Below are 21,748 nucleotides of genomic sequence, written 5' to 3' on the forward strand. Positions count from 1 at the left end.
TACTAACGGAAAATGTTTAAATAAAACCTTTTTTTTTAATTCCAAATGTTCCAAACATGAAAAACTTCTTTAGATAAAGTCTATCTTTTATTCTTAAATAAGCTACTTCGTTGACCCATCTCCTGACAATGTTACAATGTGTATTGTTTGCTTACAAGAATTATTAGCATGCAGAGTGAGAAGCGAACTACAGGAGTTGGAGCTGGAGAAAAATAGCTGGGCCTATAAGTATGGCCTATACATATACATATACATATACATATACATAGGGCCTATATATGGGCCTATAAGTATGGCCTATACATATACATATACATATACATATACATAGGGCCTATATATGGGCCTATAAGTATGGCCTATACATATACATATACATATACATATACACAGGGCCTATATATGGGCCTATAAGTATGGCCTATACATATACATAGGGCCTATATATGGGCCTATAAGTATGGCCTATACATATACATATACATAGGGCCTATATATGGGCCTATAAGTATGGCCTATACATATACATATACATAGGGCCTATATATGGGCCTATAAGTATGGCCTATACATATACATAGGGCCTATATATGGGCCTATAAGTATGGCCTATACATATACATATACATAGGGCCTATATATGGGCCTATAAGTATGGCCTATACATATACATATACATAGGGCCTATATATGGGCCTATAAGTATGGCCTATACATATACATATACATATACATATACATAGGGCCTATATATGGGCCTATAAGTATGGCCTATACATATACATATACATAGGGCCTATATATGGGCCTATAAGTATGGCCTATACATATACATATACATAGGGCCTATATATGGGCCTATAAGTATGGCCTATACATATACATATACATATACATAGGGCCTATATATGGGCCTATAAGTATGGCCTATACATATACATAGGGCCTATATATGGGCCTATAAGTATGGCCTATACATATACATATACATAGGGCCTATATATGGGCCTATAAGTATGGCCTATACATATACATATACATAGGGCCTATATATGGGCCTATAAGTATGGCCTATACATATACATAGGGCCTATATATGGGCCTATAAGTATGGCCTATACATATACATATACATAGGGCCTATATATGGGCCTATAAGTATGGCCTATACATATACATATATATAGGGCCTATATATGGGCCTATAAGTATGGCCTATACATATGCATATACATAGGGCCTATATATGGGCCTATAAGTATGGCCTATACATATGCATATACATAGGGCCTATATATGGGCCTATAAGTATGGCCTATATATATGCATATACATATACATAGGGCCTATATATGGGCCTATAAGTATGGCCTATACATATACATATACATAGGGCCTATATATGGGCCTATAAGTATGGCCTATACATATGCATATACATAGGGCCTATATATGGGCCTATAAGTATGGCCTATATATATGCATATACATATACATAGGGCCTATATATGGGCCTATAAGTATGGCCTATACATATACATATACATAGGGCCTATATATGGGCCTATAAGTATGGCCTATACATATGCATATACATAGGGCCTATATTTGGGCCTATAAACAGGAATGGAAATAGCTGGGCCTATAAACAGGAATGGAAAGAAAAATTTGCGTTCATCTTACCCGGTTTCACAAATGCAAAACCTGTGTATCAGATATGCAACAACGCTGTCACAATAAATAATATCATACCACACTACAAAACGCAGCTATTTGCTCCAAACAGAGGCCCAAAGGCGCAATATTGAAGCGCTGGCCGAGGGCTATGCACAGCTAGCAGGATCCAGTGCATTCTGGTGTTCTTTCTCATATTTGTTTAAGCACCAACTCACAGTCTGATTGGTGAATAGTTTATAGTTTAGAATGGTTTATTATCTTCATGACTACAGGAGGAAGGCAGACAGCAGTACCCTATAGCCTACTGGGTGTCTGTCAGTTTGAGGACAAAAACGATCCATCAAAGGGTCAAAATATTGGCAGCCAAAGAGAATTGTGGATAACAGAACAAGTGAAGGTGTAAAATTAAAAATCTTTGGCGGCACACATTAATGTGATTAAAAAAATGAATGTGATTGGTCCTTACTCATTGGTCCTTACTCATTAACACGTCATGCTGACAGCCATAATACAAGCATAACCTTAACCATCTCCTTGCTTAACTAGTTGTAACTGTCGCTAGCTAGCTGAAGTATATTGTCGTATAGATCTAGCAAACCATGTTCAATCTTTCTGCCAATTGAGTAAATGTCAAAATCCGATGTTGATCCGTCATCACTGCACCCTCGATTGACGTTTACCAGAGTAGCCTAAACATGTGTGGATTCTTTGAACTCTTTTGAACACAGATCCGCTGTTCATAAGGCCATAGCATAGGGCCTACATGTACAGATGTACTGTTTGTAGCCTACAACAGGACAGGAGCATGCAAAATCTCGCTTGTCCCACTGGCAAACACAATCAGGTCGGGGGCCCCCTAGCGGCTCGGGGCTCCAGCAGTTGCTTGGTTTGCCTGTTGACAAGGTGCGCCTCTGTGTGTGTGTGTGTGTGTGTGTGTGTATAGTGTGTGTGTGTGTGTGTGTGTGTGTGTATTGTGTATATAATGTGTGTATAGTGTGTGTGTGTGTGTGTGTGTGTGTGTGTGTATAGTGTGTGTAGGGCCCTCCTTAATTCCTGAAATTCATGTGTTAGTTTATAAAGTTTAAAAATACCTTTGTGATAAGCTTAGTTAAAATACAGGTTATTGTGAATAATGTGAATGTGAAAATTATATGAACCATTTTATGGGTTTTGTTGTATAAAATTATCCTACGGGTTGTAGACATCATGATGAGAGAACGAGTTTGAAACTGTAAAGCATGTATTCATATAACCTTAATCATAATCAAGTAATACACTGAAGTTATTCCTAACCATAATACTCCTATAACATTTTAAATAACAAGTTTAACTAATACTATTAACATACTGAAGCTATTCTACCAGAATTCCCCCTACGTGCGCTCTGTATCCCTATGTCTCTGTTTGCTGCCCTGTGTCTCATTTTGTTGCACTGTGTCTCATGTTGCCTTAGCCTAGGCCTTTTGAGTCGGCCTTGAAGCTGCAAGATACCGCATACACAGGGCGAGCTCTACTCATAACAACCAGTAGGAGAGTGCAGGGGGGCGAACGATATTTAACCCATGCACAATGTATGACCTGTGATCACTCTATACTGTACACCCCTGAACTTTCCATAAACTTAAGGTGAAAAGTTCGTTCGGGGTAGTGTTGTGTCAGCATTTTGGAGGGGTATAAGTAAGAGAGTTCTACCTTTGTTCGGGAGTGCGATCGTGCGATCCACTCAGGCTTTGCGCTATGTAGTCATTAAAGGAATTTTTGCACGGAACTCTGCCGGACTTTTGCGCCTTCTTTTTGGGACAAGTTTTTGACTTCAGCACTTATAATGGTGTATTTTTGTTACGTTGTGGGCAAGATGTTTGGACTTAATTTCTGGCCCGAGTCTGAATATCTGCCACGACAGTTTCTGCCAATCAGCAGGGTGGCGCTGACAACCAATCAATGATTTGAGTTTTGTTTTGTTGGGGTGGAGTGGGAAGAAGAGAAGAGGAGGGGACGCTGTTAAGAGACGGACACAAGAAGAAGAAGGATAGGCTAAGAAAGACATTAATAGTTAACACTGGTGTGTGTGTGTATAGTGCGTGTGTGTATAGTGTATGTATAGTGTGTGTATAGTCCAGTCAAGTCAAGTCAAGTCAAGTCAAGTTTATTTATATAGCGCATTTCATACACAGAGGTCATTCAATGTGCTTTACATAAACAAAACCAAACAATAATAACAAATAAAAGCATAGAAGGGCAATATAGTCAAAGAATAGTTAAAAGGTAAAGATCATAATAAAAAGGAAACATAAAACAAGGTAAAATCATTTAAAAATAAAGAATAATTAGTAAGCTAAACAAAGGCAAAAGTAGTAAAAAAAGTAATAAAAGACAAAGTAGAGTAATTATCAAGGCAGATTCAGAATTTGTTACTCGGCACAGTTAGCAGAAAGCATCTGAGAACAGTTTGGTCTTAAGTCTAGATTTAAAACTGGCTACAGTTGGGGCCTTTTTGATGTCATCCGAAAGTTGGTTCCACAGCTGAGCCGCATAGCAGCTAAAAGCTGCTTCACCATGTTTAGTTCTAACTGTAGGTTTTACTAGCAGGTTTTTCACCTGGGACCTGAGAGGACGAGAAGGTGTGTACTGCTGAAGCATGTCTGACAAGTATTTAGGTCCTGCTCCATTTACTGATTTATAAACAAGCAATAGTGCTTTAAAGTCAATTCTGTGACTCACTGGAAGCCAGTGCAAGGACTTAAGAATTGGAGTAATGTGGTCAGTTCTTTTAGTTTTTGTTAGAATCCTAGCTGCTGCATTTTGTATCACCTGAAGCTGTTTAATAGTCTTTTTAGGAAGGCCTGTGAACAGTCCATTGCAGTAATCAACCCTGCTGGAGATAAATGCATGAATGAGTTTTTCTAAGTCATATTTTGACATCAGCCCTCTGAGTTTGGCAATATTTTTGAGGTGGTAAAAAGCTGATTTAGTTATCGCTTTCATGTGGCTGTTGAAATTTAGATCACTGTCAATTAATACACCAAGATTTTTAACAGTATCCTTTGCCTTCAACCCTTTTGTGCCAAGGAGAGTGGCAACCCTAAGTCTTTCCTCATTTTTACCAAATATAATTACTTCAGTTTTTTCTTTGTTCAGCTGAAGAAAATTTTGAGACATCCAGGTGTTGATTTGTTCTATACACTGACACATAGGGCTGTATTTTGGGTCACCAGCGCATGGCGTAAAGTTCGTTATTCACCGGCGCGAAGTTGAATTCGTTATTTTGCACCTTTATTTTTTAAGCATTGCGCCCAGGGGTGTGGCAATTAACAACCTAGGGAGGGACCTGGCGCATTGTCTAAAAATCGCTATCATACACCACCTAAACCTGGTCAGAAGTCAATGGCGAGTTGTTCATATGCTATTTTAAGAGCGCATGTCAACAGTCATATTGGCAGGTGCACGCACCATCCTTCTATCATTCATGAATCCACACCAGCGCACGTCCATGCAAAGCATTACAAATTGCACGATTACAATGGTAAACATAATTAGAATAAAGATATTACGAAATACTGTACATCTCATGATGAGTAGTTATTCACCATCATTTGCAAAGTGATTAGGGGAGAGGCGAGAGACATGTATGGAGCACAGCTGAAGACGCACTGTCACGAGATATAAGCAACTCCTCTGCAGGATAAATGTTGTTTTATTCAGTCATTTGAGCAACATTAGGGTAAGTGTTGCATTTTCCAGCCTATGTTTTCGATGGTAACCCATTGTCAGTCAATAGTGAAAGTAACTGCATATAACTGTCTTGTCGTTGACTGACTCCTTGGTGAAGTTAGTTTCACTTTGCCAATGAGTTCAAATAATAGACGAGTGCAAATGCGTGAAGGCTATGCTAGGCTTTAGTAAAGCATGGTTTAAGAATGACTATTCCATACGGTCTCGCAAGCAGCCTCCTTCAAATGCGCCGTTGAATGCCAAAATACCGATGCATTTATTTGACATATCGCGCGTTGCGCCGTTAAAGGGAATGACAGATGTCATTCTCATTGGTTTAAAATGATGTTACGCCCCAAACACACCCATATGACTGATTAAAAGACCTAGGAACACCTTGTTACGCCATGCGCTCCACTTTTGAGAACGAAACCCCTCCCAATGTGAACTGAACATCCTACTAAATTTGAATAGACTTTTGACGAGTGACGATGCACTTTAGAATGTCATGATAGGGCCCATAGATTCAAGAGGACCATAGTCGTTTGGTGATAGAGCTAAGTAAATTTGTGTGTCATCTGCATAGCTATGATATGAAATCAAATTATTTTGAATGATTTGTCCAAGTGGAAGCATATAGAGGTTGAATAATAGTGGCCCCAAGATTGACCCCTGGGGAACACCACAGGTCAAGGACGTTGGTGTTGAGGTACAGTTTCCGATGGCAACAAAGAAGCTCCTTTCTTGTAGATATGATTTTAGCCAGTTGATAACTATGCCTGTAAATCCAATCCAGTGTTCTAGTCTGTGTAGTAAAATATTGTGATCAACAGTGTCAAATGCTGCACTAAGGTCCAGTAGCACTAGGACTGATGTTTTACCTGAATCTGTGTTGAGGCGTATGTCATTGGAAACTTTAATGAGAGCTGTTTCAGTGCTGTGATTTGCCCGAAAACCAGACTGAAAGTAATCAAAATACCCATTTGATGTTAGGAAGGTGGTTAATTGATTAAAGACTACTTTTTCAATAATTTTGCCAATAAAAGGTAGATTGGATATGGGCCTGTAATTGTTTAGCATGGAGGCATCCAGGTTATTCTTCTTGAGAAGTGGCTTTACAACAGCTGTTTTCAGTGACTTAGGAAAAGTGCCAGACAGCAGTGATACATTTACAATTTGAAGGACATCCGCCGCTATGAGGTGAAAAACAGTTTTGAAGAAATTGGTAGGCAGAGTGTCTAAGACACATGTGGAAGAGCTGAGATTCTGTACCGTTTTTTCAAGTGTTTCGTAGTCTATCAAGCTGAACTCTGACATCAAGTTTAGTTTCCCTCTGTTTGTTGCTGGAAGTTCAGGTTGTTGAATTTGTAATTGAGCAGATATGTTGAGTCTGATTTTGTCAATTTTACCTTTAAAAAAAGATGAAAACTCATTGCATTTATTAGTTGAGAGTAGGGCTGGGATAAACGATTATTTTTTAAACGATTAATCTAGCGATTATTTTTTCGATGCATCGATTAATCTAACGATTAATTTTTTCAGTCCGATTCGATTTCGATTCGATTCGATTATCAATTATCTCCCCATTAATTCACTAATAGCAACTTATACATGTTTATTTACATATCTGAATGAAAAAACATGACTTCTTTAACATTGCAATATATGTTTATTGCTCTTAAGATTCCAAAATAAAAGACTGAAGTGCAAGTAACTACAAGTGCAAAGTAATGCATTCTTAGTCAGAGGTAGCATTCAATAAAGTTCAGTAGGCTAGTGTATGTCTAATTGAGTGCCTGTCATTTTAAGACGTTCGTGTGGGAATCCTTGCAATTAACATTAACACAGTTAAAAGGCTGCTGATGTGTCTATGCAATTCATAACGTAGTTAGTTCAAATAACAGTTCGTACTTCTCCTTTGGACAAGCACTTTTGAGTCTTGGAAAACACTTTTCCATTTCCATCGGGATTTTGCAAACAGAGTCAATAAAATGAGCCCTGCACGAGTAATACAAGCAGCTGCAAGTAAGCATGCTAAACTTGACATCCAAACAGTATTCTAACGTTAGCTTTGAGATAGGGCTACTGCTTGATTGCATACTGTAACTTAACTTCGTTTCGTCTCCTCAATGTACTATGTTGTGATAAGACCTTAGCAGTGCTTTAACTTTAATGCAGCGGTTTTGAACAAATTTGCGCAGCATTGTCACGATGCTAAGCGGATTTAATAGCAATTTAGCCCACTGTGTTCTATACAGTGCTTCTATGTGGCAACAACAATCCTTCAACAATCGTGAATATTTTGTTAAATGCACATGCAGAGGAGGAGCAGCGGGCTCGTTACGAGATAGAGCGGGCGGGGCGAGGAAAGGCTGTGTGAGTAAAAAGTGCAGCTCAATGAAATTATTGTAACGATTTGATAGCGAACCACACAGTTGTCCAATCAAAAGGTTTATTCACTGGGAACGAGAGTCGGGACACAGATAGACCAAGACCAAGACACAGAACACAATGCAAACAGGGCAGGTCAAGCACGCACACACACTACACATACAGGGGAGGACGCAGCCTCCCACGCAAAAAGGATCACACACGAGGGAGAACTAAAAGGGAAACATGTCACAATAAAGACGCTAACATTACACTTCTAACTTAGGAGAATAACGACATAAACCCCCCCAAATGTTCACCCTCGTGTCCCAGCATGCCTTTCGCTGGAGAACGCTAACACAGTCTTTATGCGCCGACGTTACATTATGTTATCTTATCTTTAATTTAAATAGCAGACCTACAACATAGAACATCAATGTGTGGTGGCCGGTTTTGATTTCGTGGTGCCCAGCCACAGATTAGTCAACGTATGGAAAACACAAGGTGTAAAATTTAAAATATTTAGCAGCACACGTTATGCTTGACGAATCGACGCTCATATTTTGCGTCGACGTATTTTTTGCGTCGACGTCATCGATTACGTCGACGCGTTGTCCCAGCCCTAGTTGAGAGAAGTTCAGGCGCTAATTGTGAGGGGGGATTTGTTAACTTATCAACAGTTGAAAATAGAATATGAGTGTTATTTGAACTTCTATTGATAATGTTAGAAAAGAAAGACTGTCTTGCTTTGCATATTTCAGAGTTATATGTGCGGAGCATCTCTTTATGGATTTCATAGTGGATCTGAAGTTTGTATTTACGCCATTTTCTTTCAGTCTTCCTACACTCTCTTTTTAGAAGTTTAACTGCTGGATTTTGCCTCCATGGTGCTTTCTGTTTGTCCTTAACTTTCTTGAATTGTAATGGAGCAATGTCATCCATAATGTTTGCCATTTTTGCATTAAAGTGATCAAATAAGTCTTCAGAGTCTGACAGTTGACTTGACTTTAGTGAAAGTGCTTGCTCAAAGAGAGCACTTGTCTGATCATTTATGATTCTCCTTTTTACCATCATAGCTGTGTTTTGAGTGTGTGGGGACATAGACACATCAAAGAACACGCAGAAATGATCAGATAAGGCCAGGTCTTTAACAGCTGTAGAGACATCGAGACCCTTTGTGATAACAAGGTCGAGGGTATGGCCGAGAGAGTGTGTTGGCCCCTGTACATGCTGTGTTAGGGAGAAAGTATCGATTAGTGCAATGAATTCCTTGGCATAATTGTTTTCAGGATTATCCACATGCAAGTTTAGATCCCCTGATATAATAAGACAGTCAAACTCTATGCAAACAACTGATAGCAGTTCACCTAGTTCTTCAAGAAAAACTTTAGCTGAATGTTTTGGAGGCCTGTAAATTGTCAGTAATAAAATCTGAGGAGAAGACTTAATGCATGCACACAGATATTCAAATGAAGTAAAGTCACCGAATGACGACTGATTGCACTGAAAAGACGTCTTGAAAATTGTAGCTATCCCCCCACCTCTTTTATTTGCTCTGGTAGCACTCAAAAAACTGAAATTTGGGGGAGCTGATTCGATGAGAGTAGCAGCACTGTTTGCTTGATCTAACCATGTCTCAGTTAAAAGTAAAAAATCAAGGTTGTGTGTGCAAATTAGATCATAAATTAAGAATGATTTGTTTGAAAGAGATCTGATATTTAGGAGTGCTAATTTTGCTGTAAGTGTTGGGGAAATATGATCCATGGGGCGAATCTGAGGTTGATGTGGTACGGGTAGGAGATTGGACTGGTTTACCCTATAAGCTCGATGCATTTGTGTTCTATTTCTTGTCAATACAGGAATAGAGAATGTCATGGGCTTACTGGGTCCCGGCATGTTCTCAAAACTACTGTCAGTACCATTTATATTGCAGGGACCCTGAGAATATCATGCAATACAGTCATCATATAATTGTCCCCTGCTGCTGCCATCTGTATTTTCCACTGCACATTCCATGCTATATGCCGGCTGAGAAAATGAACTAAGAGGTTGCTGCTGCTTAAGAGATCCTTCTAAACGGGGAGGGGGAGGGCGAGGGGGTGGAGGTGCCCTTCGCTTCTTTGGTGCTAATGATCTTGGGCTAGTAAAACTCTGCATGGCTACTGGTAGCAGTCTCTCCATTCTTGCAGGGAACATCATGTGCTTGGGTGGGGATGGTGATGGGTATTCAGGGGATCCTGTGGAGTTTGAGTGGGTGGTGGGATGACGGGGTGGGGATGGTGATGGGAGATTAGGGGGGTTTGTGTGGCCTGGGGAGTTTGATTGGGTGGGGATGTGATTGGGTGTGGGTGGTGATGGGAAATCAAGGAGGTTGGGGTTGAAAATTGATCCAGAGTCTCCATCTGCCTGCTGAGGTTCTGGGAAGTGTGTGTATAGTGTGTGTATAGTGCGTGTGTGTATAGTGTATGTATAGTGTGTGTATAGGGACGCTGTTAAGAGACGGACACAAGAAGAAGAAGGATAGGCTAAGAAAGACATTAATAGTTAACACTGGTGTGTGTGTGTATAGTGTGTGTATAGTGTGTGTATAGTGCGTGTGTGTATAGTGTATGTATAGTGTGTGTATAGGGATGCTGTTAAGAGACGGACACAAGAAGAAGAAGGATAGGCTAAGAAAGACATTAATAGTTAACACTGCTATTTAACATTGGGGGAGTTTTGTTACTTTTTCAATGTGGGCGCATGTTTAGCCTGTGCGAACGCGAAGGGAAAAAAGTCAGTTACCGCGGGGAAAGTTCATAAGGCTAGAAACCGCTACAGGCTAGTTACTGTACTTGACCACTTTTGTGCTAGCGGAATTCAACTGTGCCAGAGACGTGAACGACGGCTGGTCATTCGTTCCCAGGCGTGGATGACTACAGGATTTCGGAGGGGGATTTCGGACTCCTATGGCACCTGGATTCGTACGACAGGAAAGGCTGGTAGTGAGTGGAATATTTTGCACGCCATACTGCTACTGTGATTCTCCCGATTGACTCCTATGAGCTCCAACGAAAGCGCGCCAACTTTAGTTATACTGGCCAGTAGGGGTGTAACGGTACACAGAAGTCACGGTTCGGTTCATACCTCGGTTCGGACATCACGGTTCGGTACGAGTTCGGTACAATGGAGGGAAAAGCAAAACAAAAATGCATAAAGCATTTTTTTTTTGTACATGTCTCAGGCTGTACCACCTAGTGTCATACAGTCTCTTCCCTGAGCTATCTGAACAGCCTGAAGTGTGTAAGATGTAGTACAATAAGTACCCAGACTCCATCTGTAACTTGTAAACAAAATAAGACAATCAGCTATAAAACTGAAAATAGGCCTACAGCATCTCTTATTTCTGAAAGTGCAAATTACATAGAAAAATGATTTTTAAAAATCCACTTAAGCAAGACCTTCAACATCTGTGTTTAGTTGTATATGGAAGGGTCTACAATTTGCCTCAATATTTTTTTGTATTGTGTGTAAAGTAATAATCTAGCCTACTAACTGTGAAAATATCACAATATTTTGCCTTTTTAAAAAAAAACGAAATTGCTCCTTTTATTTCATAAACAGACTACAACTAGAAGTCACGTGACTTTGCCCTTTGACGTTAACTCACCGTAGCATGGTTTGTTTATTAGCCTGGTTAGCGTTGTCACTTTATTTTGCTGTCTATGCACTTAACACTACCAGCTCCTCATGTGAGAAGTTACAAGTTACCCCAACATAAAGGTAATTACCACGCGATTTAAATAGCTTTCTGTCATTACGAAATCATTTAATTTAAGCCATAGGTTTTGGCCCTATTTGTATGTGTATCCAAAGGCTGCTGAAGCGCAGGGTAAGTTTTTTCCCCTCGTTTCAGTGATTGGTAGCCTACATCATCTGGGTGATGGCTTCGAATATGTGTAGCATTTTTTCCACTCACATACCCAACAACTGCTGATCAACGCCGACACACAGTTTCATCTTATCCACCACTCTTTCGCCTGTACTAACGTTACTGTAACTGAAGTTCTCAAACTTGCGATCTTAAAGAGACCAGCGGATCCTCTAACTCTTGTGGGTCTAACCTTAGTGCTGCTAATGACTGACGGACTCGACCGACGTCCTGACAAAAAAAAACATAGGCGCCAATCAGAGCTTCAGAGCTAAGGCGAGGCTAAAGATTAGCGTTAGGTGTCGCTAAAGAACTCCCGTAACTCTCGCTACTTAACAGTAATTGCGCATGACATTAATTAATCCGCACACGAGTTTTATTTATTTTTATACCGTGTATTCTCCGTGTAAATTCATGCACCGAACCGTGACGCCCGTACCGTTTCGGTTCAATACGAATACATGAACCGTTACACCCCTACTGGCCAGTAGGACATTTGCTAGGTTGATTTTCTTGTTCTCTGTGTGGTTTCAACTGTTGCGGATAAACTATTATCTGTGGTGATTCACAATTAAGAACTGTGTGTGAATAAATTAATCTTTGGTCTTCTACGTTAAAGCTATAACAGTGTCTGAGTTGGTTAGTAAAACGATTAAGAGTGTATTGTTGTTAAATATGATAAGTTACATTTTGATGTGCATCCCACCATTGTAGTTTCACAACCCCTAGACAAAGTAGAATTATGAGCCAGATTATAGGTGGGAGGGCTACATGTGTGTGTGTGTGTAGTGTATATAGTGTGTGTATAGTGTGTGTGTGTGTGTGTGTGTGTGTGTGTGTGTGTGTGTATAATGTGTATATAGTGTGTGTGTGTATTGTGTGTGTGTGTGTGTATAGTGTGTGTGTGTGTGTGTGTATAGTGTGTGTATAGTGTGTGTGTGTGTATAGTGTGTGTGTGTATAGTGTGTGTATAGTGTGTGTGTGTGTGTGTGTGTATAGTGTGTGTGTGTGTGTGTATAGTTTGTGTATAGTGTGTGTGTGTGTGTGTGTATAGTGTGTGTATAGTGTGTGTGTGTGTGTGTGTATAGTGTGTGTGTGTGTGTATAGTGTGTGTATAGTGTGTGTGTGTGTGTGTGTGTGTGTGTGTGTATAGTGTGTGTGTGTGTATAGTGTGTGGTTGTGTATAGTGTGTGTATAGTGTGTGTGCGTGTGTGTGTGTGTATAGTGTCCTGTGCTTCTCTCAGCAGCTCAGTTCATGGTGGACGGTGGACCAGCCCCAACATGCCCCCAACATGAACGCGCTCTGTGTGTGTGTGTGTGTGTGTGTGTGTGTGTGTGTGTGCGTGTGTGTGTGTGCGTGTGTGTGGACATGCAGGCAATGGGAGGGTTTACCTGCAGGGTACAGACATGAAGGAGAGAGAGAGGTGGGCACACACACACACACACACACACCACACACACACCACACACACACACACCACACGAGGTGGTGGAGATGGTTAGCACCTACAAGTATCTGGGTCTCCACCTGGACAATAAACTGGACTGGTCAGCCAACACTGATGCACTCTACAAGAAAGGGCAGAGCAGGCTGTACTTCCTGAGGAGGCTGCGGTCCTTCAATGTGTGCAGCAAGCTCCTCAGGATGTTCTACCAGTCTGTTGTTGCCAGCGTCCTCTTCTATGCAGTAGTATGCTGGGGAGGAAGCACAAAGAAGAAGGATGTGGGGCGAATTGACAGGCTGGTAAGGAAAGCTGGCTCTGTAGTGGGAGCTGAACTGGAGTGCATCACTTCACTATCTGACAAAAGGACCCTGAACAAACTGATCAACATCTTGGACAATGAGTGTCACCCACTCCACAGCACTATTGTTAAGCAGAAGAGCCTGATCAGCTGGAGACTTCGCTCACTGCCTTGCACAACGGACAGACTGAGAAAGTCATTTGTCCCCAGGGCCATTGAACTGTTCAATGCCTCACTTAAGGGAAGAGGAGAGATAGACTTCTCTGCATAGTCTGTCTGCCTCTTCACCCCCTCCATGTTTGGTACTGTCTGTCCACTAGCCACTTGTACCACTGTCTTTATGCCTCACTGTTTGCGTGCTATATTAGCACATTAGCACATATGCATAACCCCTCCCTCCATGCCACAGCCAAACTGTGGCCACACTTATACATTTTCTTAAATAGTTAAATATATAGATATATAGACTTTACTTTACCTTATTTCTGCATTGTTGCACTGTTGGACTTACTCATTTGCACTATCACCATGACCACTATCACCATTGCACTACCACCATGACACTCATTCACACAGAGCCAGACCTTACCTTATCTTACTATGCACAGAGAATCACAGGCTCAGTCCCTGCCTCAGTCATTGCAAGCGCCTCTGATTGATTAATCACCACTATGTGGATACTGTTTTTAGAATTGATTTAGATTAAGTGTTAGTTAGTATAATTTGTATTTTTGTAATTTGTATTTTAGTATATTTTTATATATTGTATTAAGTGTTAGTTAGTATAATTTGTATTTTAGTATATTTAGCATATTCTTTATCTTCTACTGTCCTTACTGCTTAGTTGTGTTTTTATATTATATACTTTAATTACTCTTTCTGCTGTTAAAGAATGTGTTTGTGTTGTATGTATGCTGCTGAGACCTTGATTTTCCCCTGGGGATCAATAAAGTATCTATCTATCTATCTATCACACACACACACCACACACACACACCACACACACACACACACACACCACACACACGCACACCACACACACACCACACACACGCACACACCACACACACACACACCACACACACAGCAGTTTGACTGCAAACACACCCCAGAAACACACGCTAATAGACGCTGGTAATGCAGTAGGGGAGTGAATTGAGTGTTTCTAACCAGACTGGGTATATGAACCAGACTGGGTATATGAACCAGACCTGAAGGCTGGGTTATGTAAGGCTGGGTATATGAACCACACCTGAAGGCTGGGTTAGTGTTTCTAACTGGGTATATGAACCACACCTGAAGGCTGGGTTATGTTTCTAACTGGGTATATGAACCAGACTGGGTATATGAACCACACCTGAAGGCTGGGATATGTTTCTAACTGGGTATATGAACCACACCTGAAGGCTGGGTTAATGCTTCTAACTGGGTATATGAACCACACCTGAAGGCTGGGTTATGTAAGGCTGGGTATATCAACCACACCTGAAGGCTGGGTTATGTAAGGCTGGGTATATGAACCACACCTGAAGGCTGGGTGGTCTTAGGTTCACTTACCGATATGAACCACTCCACCCTATGAATGAATACCACGAGGAACACATACTTATTTAAATGTCTCTGTTGTTGCTCCCAGTGCGCGGGAAACAAACAAGCTGAAAACGAAAGTTCACTAACCGGGCCTTTGTTTTACCGTGCGTGCGCGGGGCTCGGCAGGGGAAACTTCAAAGAAAGCCGAAAGGCCGGCCTTGTGCAGCGGCATGACGTCAGGGGCAGGAAACGCGACACGGAGGAGGGGGAGGGGCGGGAGGAGGGGAGGGGGAGGGGGAGGGGCGGTGCGAGGAGGAGGGGGGAGTTCTCAATGGACTGAGGGTTTGTGAACGACGCCGAAAAGACTAGCCAACACCGGAACGCTTTCGTGCCATTCGGCTGTGTGTGGATTAACTTTTTATGTTTTACTCGCGCTGGCTTCGACCCTCGCTGTGGATTTGCAGAGCTGGGCAACGGCAACCAGAAGTGCAGCGCCCTGGAAAAGCGACAAACTCCTCACGGAGTTTTCCAAGAGTTGGAAAAATATCGGCATTGTTTTCCCATATTCCAGACGGAACCGCGAGGCGAGAGGTGGAGAACTCGGTCCATATGCAAATATAGTCAATGTTGGAGAGTTCGAGTCTTCGGGGAGATCTGGTACAGTCGCGCTTTTGTTTCGTCTCGAGGGATCTTCATTTGTAGGGAAAGTAGGATACTTGTAGCCGCAGCCAATGCCTGCTCATATTTCCTGAAGTTAGCTATGTGTGTGTTATCTGTAGTTGGCTGCAGCTGTCTTGCAGAGTACTCGAAGTAAAGTAGGCCTGGGTCTCGCTCCCCTGTTTTTTTTTTATTTATTTATTTATTTTTTTTGCCGCGATTGGATTATTTTGACACCAACACGAGTCTCGGAGCGCATTCCTGAAGTATGGATAGTGTTGTTTTTCGCGTCCGCGGACCAGCAGGGATTGCGGAGAGAGGCTGAGTTTTCGACTGAACCCTTTTGGATAACAAAGGATGTCCGGACTTCGAGTTGGACTGATCGACGCCGAGGGCTCGGTTCTAAATCCGCGCGACAAATGGACGAGCAAATGGGGCGCGCTGGGGAGAGGAGATGTCCACATTGACCTGTCCAAGTAGAGCCGTTTGCATTTCGAGGCGTTTTAAATTTTAGTGTTGCTAGTGGGCTCGGCTTGCGAAGCCATTGAGGGGAAAAAACCTTGGAGGGGCTTGTTTATTTATATGCTAATCTGCCCTCCTCCCGCTTGTCACCGCTGTCTGCTTCGGAGAAGCTTTTCCGCGATGTGGCTCGGCTGGGCGGGTGTCCTGCAACTGCTCGCCGTCTGGGCGCTGTGCGCTGAGGGCCAGTCGGTAGCATCTGCTTGTAAATCCTCTGAAGAGCGCGCCAGGAACGCAGGGAAGAGCGCCGTACCGGCGACCTCCGCCGACCGGAGAGTAGTGTGCAGCAGCATGGAACTCCGTCAGGTGCCCCAGCCAGATAGCTTCCCCAACCGCACCGTCACCCTGTGAGTATCCATCTGCCCCCCCATCCCCCCCCCCCCTCTCTCTCTCTCTCTCTCACTCTCTCTCTCACTCACTCTCTCACTCACTCACTCACTCACTCACACACACACACACACACAGACACTCACGCACGCGCGGTAACCTCTCCTCTCACCCCCACCCGCAGGCTCCAGACTCGGGCGCCCCCCCTTTACACTTGGCCGTGGCCGAGCAAAACCATGCTCCCTGGGCCTGTGTGTGTGTGTGTGGGGTGTGGGGTGGGGGTGAGGGGTTCCCGTGCGGGTTCCCCCTGCGCCTCGACACCATAATTATTTGACCAGCTGTTTTGCCAACACCCAAATGTGTGTCTTCTGAAACAATGCGCCATTGTAGGAGCTTCTGAAACGACCCCAATTGCGGGTTGCGTCCTCTGTAACCTGATCCCAACCGGTTGGGTGCAGAAATACCATCATATGCCTACACCACTATGGTCATGACTGTGTGTGTGTGTGTGTGTGTGTGCAGAAATACCATCATATGCCTACACCACTATGATCATGACTGTGTGTGTGTGTGTGCAGACATACCATCATATGCCTACACCACTATGGTCATGATTGTGTGTGTGTGTGTGTGTGTGTGTGCAGAAATACCATCATATGCCTACACCACTATGGTCATGACTGTGTGTGTGTGTGTGTGTGTGTGTGTGTGTGTGTGTGTGTGTGTGTGTGTGTGTGTGTGTGAGAGAGAGAGAGAGAGAGAGAGACTCACACTGGCGTGGACTGTCCAGTATACCCTTGTTTCTGACAATTATCTATAGGCCAGATCAGAAATAAATATTAAAAACACACGAGGGCTATCCCGCCTTGAACGGCGATCTACCGGGGAAACAAATCTAAGAATAAGAGAAATGGATGCTACAGCAACGGAAAAGACAGAGTATTTTAGTGAGGACACGCGCTACTGCACGTCCGTATATGTTGCTATGGAACTGACGCTACTGCACGTCCGTAGATGTTGCTATGGAACTGACGCTACTGCACGTCCGTAGATGTTGCTATGGTGTTGCTATGATGTCGTAGATGTTGCTATGGTGTTGCTATGATGTCATAGATGTTGCTATGGTGTTGCTATGATGTCGTAGATGTTGCTATGGTGTTGCTATGATGTCATAGATGTTGCTATGGAACTGCCCCGGTTTGTGCTCCCTCGGTAGGATCAGCAAATCTCCGGTGCTCTCCGTCAGCCTCGAGCCTGCAGCTCGCTAGTGACAGTCCAGGCTGCCATAACCGACACCGGCTACTCGAAAACAGCCGGACTCAGACCCCAGAGCTGAGGTGAGGACAGCGGCAGGACTGAGCCAACGGTTACCTGTCTTGTCGTTATTACCGAGCGCTCCCCATGACTGGAAAGACTTCCACCGGCATGTAAACAGTCCTCGCGACTATCAGACATCCTGCAGGCATTCAACAGCCATGTCAGCACGCGGCACGGAAAACACCGTTATTGCAGCCATAACTACCGAGCTCTGCACGCCACACACCGAATTCCTTTCCATGTACGTCTCCGCGAGTGTCCCCTGTATATAAAGCCCATATGATGCTACACATTAAGGGTGTCCCCTGTATAGGCCAGCTGTATATAAAGCCCATATGATGCTACACATTAAGGGTGTCCCCTGTATAGGCCAGCTGTATATAAAGCCCATATGATGCTACACATTAAGGGTGTCCCCTGTATAGGCCAGCTGTATATAAAGCCCATATGATGCTACACATTAAGGGTGTCCCCTGTATAGGCCAGCTGTATATAAAGCCCATATGATGCTACACATTAAGGGTGTCCCCTGTATAGGCCAGCTGTATATAAAGCCCATATGATGCTACACATTAAGGGTGTCCCCTGTATAGGCCAGCTGTATATAAAGCCCATATGATGCTACACAGTGTTTCCTCTAGGATTTTTTTAAGCAGTGGGGGCAGGCCTGTCCGAACCACCCCCCACCCCCCACGGAACTGACAACTGACACTTCGCTGCAACACAAACAATTATATGTATTCACCTCTATTCACACACAATGAGGCATTATTTTCAATTATTTTCAGTTGTGATTGAGCTGTATATTTGGAGAATCTACAACAGGTCTGCACAATGAATTTTGAAAGGCAACTGCGACTATTGTACGTCTGCCCCATTTCTGATACCGTGGGGGAAGAAAATTAAACCGTGGGGGGCCGCCACTACCAAATCAACATAGAGGAAACACTGCTACACATTAAGGGTGTCCCCTGTATAGGCCAGCTGTATATAAAGCCCATAGAATAGAATAGAAACTTTAATTGCCACACAATAATGTTGGTGGGGATAAATTAAATAAATATAAATAAATAAATAAATACAGTTGCAAATCTTTAGGAGTGTAATTGCTGAAGGGTAGAAGCTGTTGTTGAAGCGCGTCGTTCCTGTCTTCAGAGATCTATAGCGTCTTCCAGAGGGCAGAAGTTGGAAGAGTTCATGGCTCGGATGTGAGGCGTCCCTGATGATGCGTTCAGCATGCAGAGAGTGGACTGATGGAAGGTGTGTGTGTGTGTGTGTGTGTGTGTGTGTGTGTGTGTGTGTGTGTGTGTGTGTGTGTGTGTGTGTGTGTGTGTGTGTGTGTGTGTGTGTGTGTGTGTGTGTGTGTGTGTGTGTGTGTGTGTGTGTGTGAGTGATGTTGGAGGCTTTTGGTGACAACTCTCTCTAATTACCTCTTGGGCTTTATATATTACAGACAGCCCAGCTCGTCTGTGATTGGCCGGAACTCTTGAACGCCCAGCCCAGCTCGTCTGTGATTGGCTGGAAAAGTTTATGTTTCATGGTCCAGGGTGCACCAGGCTGACTTTGTTTTTGGAGCCTGGGCTGATAAACGTGTGTGTGTGGGCTGTCTACAGAGATGCAGATAAACGTGTGTGTGTGTGTGTGTGTGTGTGTGTGTCTGTGTGTGTGTGATCTCTATTCTGGCTATCTCTGGGCTCACATGGCTATGTATATAGGTTCTATATAATGTACCTGGCTCACACACTCTTCCTGGTTCCATCGTGCTGCAGTGTTGTCTGTCTACACAAATAGCCACCGCTGCCATCTAGTCTGGGAGTGTCATGTGTGTATGTATAGAGACAGTGAGCAGTGTGTGTGTGTGTGTGTGTGTGTGTGTGTGTGTGTGTGTGTGTGTGTGTGTGTGTGTGTGTGTGTGTGTGTGTGTGTGTGTGTGTGTGTGTGTGTGTGTGTGTGTGTGTGTGTGTGTGTGTGTGTGTGTGTGTGTGTGTGTGTGTGTGTGTGTGTGTGTGTGTGTGTGTGTGTGTGTGTAGAGACAGTGAGCAGTGTGTGTGTGTGTGTGTAGTCTGGGAGTGTCATGTGTGTATGTATAGAGACAGTGAGCAGTGTGTGTGTGTGTGTGTGTGTGTGTGTGAGAATCTCTATCCTGGCCATCTCTGTGCTCATGTGTTGGCCACACTAAAGTTTGAAGCAGACGACTGGATATACATGTGTGTGTGTGTATGAGTGTACCGACCGATTTGTCAGCAGGCGGATATTAGGCATTTTCCAAACTATTGGTATCGGCATTTATAACGGCTGATAAATATTTTTTAAATTCAGTAAAGGAAAAATGCATATTGATTAGGGATGTCACGATTTTGGTGGCACGATTATAGTCTTGCAGGGATTAGACTGGTATGATTTATCCTAGTACTGATATGACTTAGCCTAGCCTACTGCATAGTACTGGTATGACTTAGCCTAGCCTCCTGCATAGTACTGATATGACTTATCCTAGCCTCCTGCATAGACTAGCCTCCTGCATAGTACTGATATGACTTTTCCTAGCCTCCTGCATAGTACTGGTATGATTTAGCAATCTAGAGCCCTTGTCGTGGCAGATATTCAGACTCGGGCCAGAAATTAAGTCCAAACATCTTGCCTACAACGTAACAAAAATACACCATTATATGTGCTGAAGTCAAAAACTTCTCCCAAAAAGAAGGCGCAAAAGTCCGGCAGAGTTCCGTGCAAAAATTCCTTTAATGACTACATAGCGCAAAGCCTGAGTGGATCGCACGATCGCACTCCCGAACAAAGGTAGAACTCTCTTACTTATACCCCTCCAAAATGCTGACACAACACTACCCCGAACAAACTTTTCACCTTAAGTTTATGGAAAGTTCAGGGGTGTACAGTATAGAGTGATCACAGGTCATACATTGTGCATGGGCTAAATATCGTTCGCCCCCCTGCACTCTCCTACTGGTTGTTATGAGTAGAGCTCGCCCTGTGTACGCGGTATCTTGCAGCTTCAAGGCCGACTTTGGTTTCTTCAAAAGGCCTAGGCTAAGGCAGCATGAGACACAGTGCAACAAAATGAGACACAGGGCAGCAAACAGAGACATAGGGATACAGAGCGCACGTAGGGGGAATTCTGGTAGAATAGCTTCAGTATGTTAATAGTATTAGTTAAACTTGTTATTTAAAATGTTATAAGATTATTATGGTTAAGAATAACTTCAGTGTATTACTTGATTATGATTAAGGTTATGTGAATACATGCTTTACAGTTTCAAACTCGTTCTCTCATCATGATGTCTACAACCCATAGGATAATTCTATACAACACCCTGAGTACTCAAAACTGCAGGTGTCAGTCAACCACTTTATTATAGATAAATTGATATTATGAGGCAGCGGTCATTGAAATGTTAATGTACCCCCCCCCCCCCCCCCCCCGCTCCAACTTTATGGATTTTGACCTAATTAAACTTAACACAGCAACTTCAAAGATGACTTTTGGACCAGATGCTTCAGACATATCAATTATCACTGTTACATTCATGACGCAGACATATCAACTATCACGATTTAACACTGTTACATTCATGACGCAGACACTTTATAAGGTTTTAGAGCCTACTGTTGATTACTGTTAAAGACTGCATTTGGTATAGGGATGTCCCGATCCAGCTTTTTGCACTTCCGATCCGATACCGATATTGTAGCTTTTAGCATCGGCCGATACCGATACCGGCCGATCCAAGCATGTATTAAAGATTAAAGATATTTACTTATTGTGTTGTTATACTCATGATGAAAAGGGTTTTACTCTTAAGAACAACTAGCCAACTTAATTAGGTTAGTTTGAATAATCCACAATGGTTGGTAATGAGAAGCTGACCTGTTTATTCTTAACAGGGTTAAATAGACACAAAATAATAAATAGTCAATTAACCACACAAACTGAATTGGCATCAGTGCTCTGCTCTTGAACAACAAGAG

General features: G+C 42.8%; 1 protein-coding gene across 1 annotated transcript in view; it reads left to right on the forward strand.

Annotated features, from left to right (window-relative positions):
- Window positions 1–15,258: 15,258 nt before the first annotated feature.
- The window catches only part of adgra3 (adhesion G protein-coupled receptor A3), a 74,551-nt gene continuing 68,061 nt past the window's right edge, over window positions 15,259–21,748 (forward strand). Inside the window, exon 1 of the mRNA XM_076288440.1 lies at window positions 15,259–16,464. Coding sequence (XP_076144555.1) covers window positions 16,181–16,464 — 284 coding nt within the window. The 5' untranslated portion in view covers window positions 15,259–16,180. The remainder of the gene's footprint in view (window positions 16,465–21,748) is intronic.

Source organism: Alosa pseudoharengus, unplaced genomic scaffold, assembly GCF_046254945.1.
Source record: "Alosa pseudoharengus isolate Yale_2024_CS ecotype anadromous, Long Island Sound unplaced genomic scaffold, YU_APseudo_1.1 YU_APseudo_1.1_scf_17, whole genome shotgun sequence".
Taxonomy (NCBI): domain Eukaryota; kingdom Metazoa; phylum Chordata; class Actinopteri; order Clupeiformes; family Clupeidae; genus Alosa; species Alosa pseudoharengus.